This window comes from Andrographis paniculata, unplaced genomic scaffold (genome assembly GCF_009805555.1).
Source record: "Andrographis paniculata isolate CXL003 unplaced genomic scaffold, ASM980555v1 Contig59END, whole genome shotgun sequence".
In the NCBI taxonomy this organism is placed as follows: domain Eukaryota; kingdom Viridiplantae; phylum Streptophyta; class Magnoliopsida; order Lamiales; family Acanthaceae; genus Andrographis; species Andrographis paniculata.
Genome location: NW_026137594.1, coordinates 2,934,275 through 2,943,231, shown reverse-complemented (window position 1 = coordinate 2,943,231; position 8,957 = coordinate 2,934,275). Strand labels below are relative to the sequence as shown.

General features: G+C 37.7%; 3 protein-coding genes across 5 annotated transcripts; 1 reads left to right on the top strand and 2 right to left on the bottom strand.

Moving 5' to 3' along the window:
- The first annotated feature begins 2,204 nt into the window (after positions 1–2,204).
- LOC127258067 (protein JINGUBANG-like) lies at positions 2,205–3,659 on the top strand. The gene has a single exon (XM_051284706.1). It carries the CDS (start codon positions 2,205–2,207, stop codon positions 3,657–3,659), a length of 1,455 nt encoding a protein of 484 aa, XP_051140663.1.
- Positions 3,660–3,697: 38 nt separating this feature from the next.
- Positions 3,698–4,998, bottom strand: LOC127258614 (B3 domain-containing protein At4g01580-like). 2 transcript variants are annotated; one of them, XM_051285533.1, is made up of 4 exons: positions 4,781–4,990; positions 4,393–4,708; positions 4,206–4,318; positions 3,698–4,137 (listed from the first exon to the last, which is right to left on the bottom strand). In XM_051285533.1, the coding sequence occupies exons 1-4, from the start codon at positions 4,847–4,849 to the stop codon at positions 3,844–3,846; spliced, it is 792 nt and encodes a 263-aa protein (XP_051141490.1). In that variant the 5' UTR covers positions 4,850–4,990; the 3' UTR covers positions 3,698–3,843. The 2 variants fall into 2 exon arrangements, with proteins under 2 accessions (XP_051141490.1, XP_051141491.1); XM_051285534.1 differs by having other exon boundaries at positions 3,753–4,137; positions 4,393–4,681; positions 4,781–4,998.
- Positions 4,999–5,154: 156 nt separating this feature from the next.
- LOC127258287 (uncharacterized) lies at positions 5,155–8,609 on the bottom strand. 2 transcript variants are annotated; one of them, XR_007840283.1, is made up of 6 exons: positions 8,285–8,609; positions 7,635–7,865; positions 7,044–7,127; positions 6,531–6,660; positions 5,804–6,438; positions 5,155–5,254 (listed from the first exon to the last, which is right to left on the bottom strand). XR_007840283.1 is itself a non-coding variant. In XM_051285082.1 (5 exons), the coding sequence occupies exons 1-5, from the start codon at positions 8,509–8,511 to the stop codon at positions 5,863–5,865; spliced, it is 1,248 nt and encodes a 415-aa protein (XP_051141039.1). In that variant the 5' UTR covers positions 8,512–8,609; the 3' UTR covers positions 5,641–5,862. The 2 variants fall into 2 exon arrangements, 1 of the variants encoding a protein (XP_051141039.1); XM_051285082.1 differs by lacking the exon at positions 5,155–5,254 and having other exon boundaries at positions 5,641–6,438.
- Positions 8,610–8,957: the final 348 nt, after the last annotated feature.

Here is an 8,957-nt window from a genome sequence, read left to right as displayed (position 1 = left end):
ACACTCTACTCTGAAACACATCCCTGCGTGTATGCACGGGTTTATACGCTAGTATATATATATACACGATGAACTAATTAATTGAAGAAAGATTATGGTGGGCTTCAATTTATAGGGTCGGATAGTATTGTATCTTAATTAATTACTTCCTAGGAATCGTCGAACGAATTAAGAAATATATATATATATATGATGGGCTTTGTATGTAACGATACGACGACGAAGCAGTTTCTTGTTATCCCACAAACCTAAGGCTGCCCAATGCAAATCATCATCGGTCTAGCTTTTATACTCCCTTCATCTCACATAATTTTTGTTCATAATTTTTATTTTCGTCTGTCCTACATAATTTGTCTTTTCTATTTTTGAAAGTATAATTATGCATCAAATTTTAAATTTTATAATTTTTTTTAATTTTAAGTAAATTATTTACTTATTTTAATCTTAATCTACAATTATTTTTACTAAATAATAATTATTTTTACTAAATACACTTTTTAATTATTTACTAATTATATTTTACCTAAATTCTCGTGTCTACGGTAATACATCCATATTACATGGGACGGAGGGAGTAATTTATATATATATATATATGTGTGTGTGTGTTTTTTGTTTGTTTGTATTTACTTGTGAAGTATTTTGTTTTTATTAATGTTTTTGGAAGTGAAATAGTTTGTTTGTAATATTTTGAATAATAAAAAAAAAAAATGTTATCAGCAAAACAGACACCACCTAATGTTTGTTGTTTATTTGCATGGCTACTATTTCTAACTTTTAGAGAGTGAGCTCTAGCTTTAGCTTTAACTAATTAAATTTAATGAATTATTTTAACAAACTAAATATAGTATTAATTATTTGTATTAAATTTTAATGAATTATTTTAACTAACTAAATATATTAATTATTTGTACTAAAATATTTGGTTGTAACCTTTTTTTTATTTTATGTTAAAATTTCATTGAAAAGAGTGTTATCATAAAATTGTTGGGTTAATTAATTCGTTATTTTTCTTCACAAAATATTATATTAAAATATTATTTAAATTAAAATAAAATTAAAAAATTTCTAATTTGAAATGATTTAAATAATAATTTAATGTGATATTTATTCACAAAAATAATTCTCCATATTTTTATAAAACTGATTGGAATTAAATCATACATGTTTATGTTTAAAATGAAAAATATAATTTAGAAGTATTATCGATTTGTTTATTTAGTATTTTGATTTGATTTGATTTTTTTTTTTTATATGAATATAAGAATTGTATTAATAATATAAAAGTTAATATTTTTATATTAAGAGTTGAAGTTTGTGAGATGATAAAATATAAAATAAAAATTAATATTGATCTCAATCAAATTTATTTTTTTTTAAATTTTTAGTTCATTTAAAAAGTAATTATCAAAATTAGTCTTACACAATTTTTTTTTTTGAAATTTCAACTCAATGTATTGACGTGGCTATAGCAAAACTAAGGTAGCAACAGAGCCGGCAATCATTTGTCGAACGGACAGACACATACTACGTAAGCATAGTGAAAATAGTAAAATCAAAATACACTAAAACGGTGAAATTTGAATTCGTGATTAAAACTCTGATACTATATTATATATAATATAAATAACAACTTCACCTAAAAATTTAAATTATTAAAAACACATTTCATTTATTTATTTATCTAAATCAAACACACAAACACAAGAGCAAGAGGTCAACAAAAATTAATCCTCAACAAATATAAATTTTATCTTTTTTTAATATATATTAGAAATTGTATCGAAAATAATATATATATATATATATTGAAAACAAAGCCTATAATTTTTAAAATATCAATTTATCTAATCTATCTTCAAATAGTTTTTTTCTAACTTGGAATTTATATATATGTATGCAAGTAAAGAATAATATATACATTAATCAAACTTTATAGTCCCAAAATAAGAAAAGGAAAAGGATAATCTTTACAAACTTCGTCGACTCGCAAATTTTTATTACAGATAATTTTACCGAAGCTGGCCTCAAAGTTAGTTCCACCCATTTTCATTCATTCAATTTTCGTACCTCCTTTCGCCTTCCAAAATTTCTCATCTTGTCGCTCGATTATGCAATCAATAATTCTCCAAAATTTTTAATTTCCCGATCCTCAATTTGCTGTATTGATACAAAAAAATCCACCCCTGATCTTTCCCAGATCGATGAAGAAGAATTCAAGAGCGTCCAGAGAGAATCACGCGCCGCCGCCGCCGGAGGCGGGGCCGGAATCCAACGCCTCCATAGAACAATCCTCGGTCGCCGCCGCCGGCGGTGGCATAAGAGGAGGAAAGCTGCATCCTTTTCAAGATGAATACTCCTTCCGCCACGGCATCAACGCCACGGAGGAGCCCCCGCCGCCCCCCTCCGGCGGAAGCTCCCCCGTCCACGGCGCCACCGCCGCCGTCTGGGAACAATCGCCCCCATCCTCCGCCTCCGAAGGTCCGGCGTCGCCCCTGTCGAAATCCCCATGGTCTTCCCACGTGGCGACGGATCAAGATTCGTATTCCTACACAGGCCTTATGGGATCCCTCGTTCGCGAAGAAGGCCATATCTATTCTCTAGCAGCTTCGGGAGAATTCCTGTACACAGGTTCCGACAGCAAGAACATCCGCGTCTGGAAGAATCTCAAGGAATATTCCGGCTTCAAGTCCAATTCCGGTTTGGTCAAGGCGATCATCATCGCCGGCGACCGGATCTTCTCCGGCCACCAGGACGGCAAAATCAGAGTTTGGAGAATGTCCGGTAAGGACCCCAGCGTCCACAAACGCGTCGGGACATTACCGACGTTAAAAGCCACGATCAAGAACTCCTTCAACCCCAACAATTACGTCGAGATTAAAAAAAATCGAAATCCCAATTGGATCAGACACATGGACGCGATTTCCTCCCTCAGCCTCAGCGAAGATCAAACGTTGCTCTACTCAGCTTCATGGGACAAAACAATCAAAGTCTGGCGTGTCTCCAATTCGAAATGCCTCGAAACCGTCTCCGCCCACGCTGACGCCGTCAATTCCGTCATCGCCGGCTTCGACGGCCTTGTCTTCTCCGGCTCTGCCGACGGCACCGTCAAAGTATGGCGGAGGGAAATGCAGGGGAAAGGGACTAAGCATTTCTTCAACCAAATGCTTCTTAAACAAGAATTTGCCGTCACTGCGCTAGCCATCGACCCGTCTTCGACAATCCTCTACGCCGGCTCATCCAACGGCCTCGTCAATTTTTGGGACCGGACGAGATTCCTCGCGCACGCCGGAGTTTTGCGCGGCCACAAGCTGGCCGTGCTCTGCTTAGCCGCCGCCGGGAACTTGGTGTTCACGGGATCGGCGGATACGAACATTTGCGCGTGGAGACGGGAAGCTTCCGGCGATCATATTTGCCTGTCGGTGTTGAGCGGCCACACTGGACCCGTGAAGTGCCTCGCGGTCGAGGAGGATAAGACAGAGACATCCCCTGGGAATGATAGATTATGTATGGTGTATAGCGGTAGTTTGGACAAGTCGGTGAAGATATGGCGCGTGTCCGCGGTGGCAGCTCCGATGCCGCCACAATCGGTTCCTTCGTCACAAAACTTCGCCGATCACGACGGCGACGCCGCAACGCGAAGGGCGAAGCATTTATGACTAACATATTCGATGTAGACTAACATATTCGATGTAGATTTCGTTTCTTTTAAAATATGCTACATTTGTAATATTGCTTGTATCTATTTTTCATTTTTTTTAAATTACTGTTGATTAAAAGTGTCAAAAGTTTCCAAAGCAACAGCAACCTTGATAAGAAATTAGTAATAATAGTTAAGAATAGCTACGACGGTGCCGGTGCCGGTTCCGGTTCCGGTTCCGGCGCCGGCGCCGGCTTTGCAACTTCCTTAATGAGGATGAGATTCTTACGAGGCTTGTACTGGAAGGAGTATTTCTTACCGAAGACAAGGTGATTGGAGATCCGGAATTTTGACCATCCTTTGGCGAGGTCTGTCCTCCATTTTGCGCGGTGATCGAGCTTCGCGATGACCTGAAATTCTTTCCGGTGGTGATACTGCAGCCGGACGGTGGTTTGGTTGTGGAGATGAGCAGCACTGACGAAGTTGGCTCTAAGTGTCTGAAACAGGACAAACAGACAGTTACAGAAAATATACATACATACATATATATATTTGATATTCTTACAACTCTGGATGTCTGATATTCCTTGAGATCGGCTTCAAAGTAGAGAGGATTACTTGACGCTTTACGGGGACGACCAGGTTTCTTAGTTCTTCCAGGCCGCGATCCTTTATGATCTGTCCTCCCAATCCAATATTACATCAAATATATATATATATATATTGTTTGTATATTAGTGTCTGAAACTAACCGACGACTAGGATGGTGGCAGATTCGGTGTCGGACTGAGAAACGACGGGGAGTCTTCTCTCGCAGCCGGAGATTTGAAAAATGTGGACGTCAAAGACGGCGCGGCTGGCCTGTCGGAAGACAAGAAACTCCCCAATCTCCAAGGCGACATCCTCGGCGAACCGTTTCCAGCCGCGCGTGAAGCAGTAGGGCTGCGCGTCTTCGTCCATGATCTGCTCCACCTTCACTTCCCAGCTTCTTCTTCCACCGTCGATTTGTAGTTCCACGCTGGCAGGCAGAGCCCATCCGTACTGTTGCACCAAAGCCGGCGGCAGCCGCTGCAACAATATTAGTTTAATTAATTGATTAATATTATATATTTGTGTGTAATAAGTTAGGGTTAGGGTTACCAATCGGCGAGTGAAATCCAAGAGGACTTTGAAGAAGGAGGGACATGGCTCCGATTTGTTCATCCTCATAATTATCCTCCTCTGCCGGCCGGTGTAAGTTACAGAAAGCTTTTAATGATGAATTTGGGTGCTTCTATTTCTGTAAATCTTATTGGGATTTGGACATGGATATATATGGTGTTTGGTGGGACTGCATTTAATTTAATTTAATATACTGATGGAGTTGAGGTTGAGGAACAAATACAGTGAATTAGTCTACTTGCATTGCTGCTTTCTTCTTCCATTCCATGGAGTCTTACATTATAATGACTGTACGTTTGTAGTATATACGCGTGTCTGAAACTTCCTTCCAGTCGACCGTCTGTCAATCTCATTAATGGAAGAAATAGTTTCTGGGGGCGCTGCAGTGCAGTGCAGTGCAGTATGTATATTTTTGGTGATCAATTGGCGTGGCTGCTCTAACCCATAAAATTCCTGCACATTTCAGAAAAGTGGTTGGTGGATCATTGTCGATAATATACACTCTATTTTCTATAGAATATATATATATATATTTATTTATATTGAGACTATGGAGTTTTATTCTCCTTCGACAATGTATATACGGTATTTTAAAAATAATATAGTATATAATTAAGAATATATTAGTAAAAATAATTATTTTATAATATAAATAATTATAAATTAAATAATTAATTTAATTAAAATTTTAAAAAAATAAATTAAAAAATTATAAAATAAAATTAAAGTGTATAATTATTTTTTTAAAAAAATAAAATGACGTGTGGGACAAATATAGCCGTGGACATGGTATGTAAAAAATAACAAAAAAAAAAAAAAAAGAAAAAGAAAAAGCACACACTTCATTTCTTCTTGTTCCCGCCATTCAGCTAGCGTGCATTTTTTTACTTACATGACAAAATTCACAGGATGTGCCGAATGTCGAGAAACCTTAACATAACAAAACGTACAAAACAAAAACAAAAAGAGTGCTGTCTGAACTTTAGAACAAACACAACTTACATGCCATTCTTGCAGCATATTCAAAAGGATGAGCAAATCCAACATAATCTTCGACGATGCTAAGATCCCTCCCGGCGCCTTTTCAATCTGCTAGCAATGCTGTTTGCATCCGCTGCCATGTCTGACTCACCTTTCACCTTTCTCGGGCATTTCTTTGAATTTCCCAGCTTCAGCTCTTCGACTACTTTCAGGTTACTACGCCTCTGCCTCAACCTTCCAGCAATACTATCAAGCGATGGTTGCGAGTGTACACGCTTCTTGTTAGATTTCGGGCTTGTTTCCGCCACAATAACATTATTTGAAACAGGATGGATTTGATTGTTCAGTGGCTCCGATGAAGCATTGCTAGCTTCCTTTTCCAATTCATGTTCGGGTTCTCTCTGTTCGGGTTTTGGGTTCACTGGATGTTCAACTTGATCCATTTCTGGAGTGGTGTTGTCATTGCCTTCATTGTTGTTTGCAGATAGATTGTCACTGGCTTTGAACAGGTCGTCCTCGTCCATTGTCGATTCCATGTCTGAAAATGGTAGCGATCTCCTAGAATGGATTGGGAGTTTAGTGCCACCTGAATCTGCACTTGCGCGCCGTGTTTGGATGAGGTAATGTGCCACTGATTTGTAGCCGAGACTTGAAATCTGAAAATATCGAATATTGATAAAATAGCTATAGAATAACACTACAATTTTGAGGATCGTCCATATGGTAAAGTTGGAGGTTCTTCAATTACCTTCCTGTAAAGGGTTCCTGTGGGAGCCCATCCTTTTGCTTGTCGACACAAACTGCAGTTGCAAATTCCACGGCAAACCGGGCAAATCCAGTTAGGATTTTCATTTGCTTCAAGCACATTCTCTCCATATCTGCAAGATTTTGTTCTCCATTAATCTTTAGTTTTCATTGAAGTTTTCTCATTTTGTAAAAAAATTTACATTCGAAATTGTACCTCACACAAGGCATACTCTTTTATGAGTCTAAAACTAAATATGACTCTTGTAGTCACAACCCCCTTCATGTTTATATGTCTCCGGAAATAAAATGTTATTAGGAAATAGTGATAATAACATGTTTCTTAATTCTTGAATAAAACCAGAATGAAAGGTCCAATATCTAGCAATTACTCTCATGGAAGTTGGGCAATGGAGAAAGCTTAACATTAAGAATATCAAACTGGCATATATATGAATAAGTTCCAAGCAACAATATATAATGCATTTTTTTTTTCGATGTTAATGGTTTTTTATACCTCATATAAAGACAATCTCCACAAAACTGTCCTTGAACCATGTTACATTGGCTACAGGTTGTACGATGACCAAGAGTTTTTTGCCTGAAACAGCAAGTTAACTTGTCAACAAATACGAATGGTTGAATGGATAAGAAGAAACAGACAAAGGAAAGAAAAATGTGGATGAAATGAGCAAAGTCCATGGCAACACTAGCGTAGAGCTGAAAGCATCATTAATCAAGTACATCTTGAAGCAAGAAAAAAGATTATAAAGTTGGATAAATCTCTCAAAGAAATCATTATATTGGAGGGTAAATAATTTGATCAGTGGAAATCTGATCATGTAGTTTTTTGTCTCTTCCAAGACTTAAAATGTAGGACCTCTAGAGACAAACTCTAATATAATTATACTATTTTTTTTTCCCATCAAGCTTATGTCTGTTAGCAAATTCTTATGTAATTGATTCTTTTGAACAAAGATCATTACATGCTCAAAATCACCAAATCACGGCACGTTTTGTGAACCACTTTAAGTGTGATAGGTAATATACTTCAGCATATTAGCAATTAGGTAAACACACAGCATAACCTAAGGTAAATGTCACTAACCTGCACTGATGACAAGTCTTCCCCTTAACAGGATCATAAATTCTCTTCCCATCTTTTCCATAACCATCAACAAAAAATGTCCAAATCCTTTCAGTGCTCCCGAGCAATTTTTCATGTTCCTCAGTGTAAACTTCAGGTTTTGAACCATTCTCTCTAAGAAGATGATCATTGATGGAAATCTCTTTGTTCGCTACATTTTCACAGTAACTAACTGGCGTCGAGTTCTGAAGCCTACACTTACACCAAAAAGACAAGACTGGCATTTATCATACACAGCCGAAAAACAAAGGAATCATCGCATATCTAACATTCAGTACTACTCATTTTTCAAGCAGATTATCAATTAGTTAAGATACGAAGGTTATCCAATGAAACACAACCCGTGCTAAAAGAAGTCTATGCATCAGTTAATTCAAAAAAAAAATCAGTTCACCGTACTTCAGTATCGTCTTCCAAAGTAAACCACAAAAACCAAAACCAATACAAAAAATCAGTTCCTCATTGGGCAGTTGAAACCCCAAATTGGTATAAACAACGAACGAAGCTACAACAAGCAAGTTTTTATCCATGAAACAGAAAAAATATAAATCATAATTTGAGAAAATGAGGAAGAACTCAAACGACAAACGAAAAAGGAAACTTGTATTGACCTGGAAGAGCGACGGACGGATCCTGGCTGAGGAAGAGGAGAACGATCCCCTCTCTTAGAAACTCTCCGACGAGAGGCTCCATTCATAGCAGGCTTGAGAGACTTGACTTTATCAGAAAGATTAAAAATCCCAAGCTTCCGCATTCTCTCCCGATTCTCCCTGATTCTCTCCTCTCTGGAAAGTTCATAGTCCGAAGCACAAGGAGCACAGACATCCATCTCCACCATTTTTCCCCTTTCCAGAAATCCTACAGTTTCCGAAGCTCCCTCCGATAAAATCTCAGACTCCCGACATATGTAGCGACAGTGCTCTAACGGTCACATTACAGAGGCGGTGGGACTCCCGCCATTTTTACTAGGGCTTCGGAATTAGGGAGACTCGGCCTACTAAAGTGACGAAAATACCCTTAGGCTTATTGGGCTGACTCTCTTGGGCCTTATCAAAAAGCCCACTAACTAACTTCCAATTAACCTCAACCAATCACGTTTCTTGATTAATTTAATTAATGAACATAAGAAAAAATGCTCACTTAGTTTGACTTCCCATTTCTTGATTAACTGAAGAAAATCAGACAAGGCAGCTTCAATGGATAACCTAACTCCAGAAACTTCATTAACTTTCCATAGTGCAAGAACCAAAGGGTCATACCAGAATACAACTCCATCCATTCTTA

What these genes read in the sequence shown, in the direction of transcription:
- LOC127258067 (XM_051284706.1), top strand. Translation starts at nt 2,205, where the DNA reads ATGAAGAAGAATTCAAGAGCGTCCAGAGAGAATCACGCGCCGCCGCCG.
- LOC127258614 (XM_051285533.1), bottom strand. Translation starts at nt 4,849, where the DNA reads ATGAGGATGAACAAATCGGAGCCATGTCCCTCCTTCTTCAAAGTCCTC. An exon ending in TGGATTTCACTCGCCGATTG is followed by an intron (nt 4,709 to 4,780) that starts GTAACCCTAACC and finishes ATATTGTTGCAG; the next exon opens with CGGCTGCCGCCGGCTTTGGT. An exon ending in AATATCAGACATCCAGAGTT is followed by an intron (nt 4,138 to 4,205) that starts GTAAGAATATCA and finishes GTCCTGTTTCAG; the next exon opens with ACACTTAGAGCCAACTTCGT.
- LOC127258287 (XM_051285082.1), bottom strand. Translation starts at nt 8,511, where the DNA reads ATGGTGGAGATGGATGTCTGTGCTCCTTGTGCTTCGGACTATGAACTT. An exon ending in AAGACTTGTCATCAGTGCAG is followed by an intron (nt 7,128 to 7,634) that starts GTTAGTGACATT and finishes TTGCTGTTTCAG; the next exon opens with GCAAAAAACTCTTGGTCATC. An exon ending in GGAGATTGTCTTTATATGAG is followed by an intron (nt 6,661 to 7,043) that starts GTATAAAAAACC and finishes AAAATCTTGCAG; the next exon opens with ATATGGAGAGAATGTGCTTG.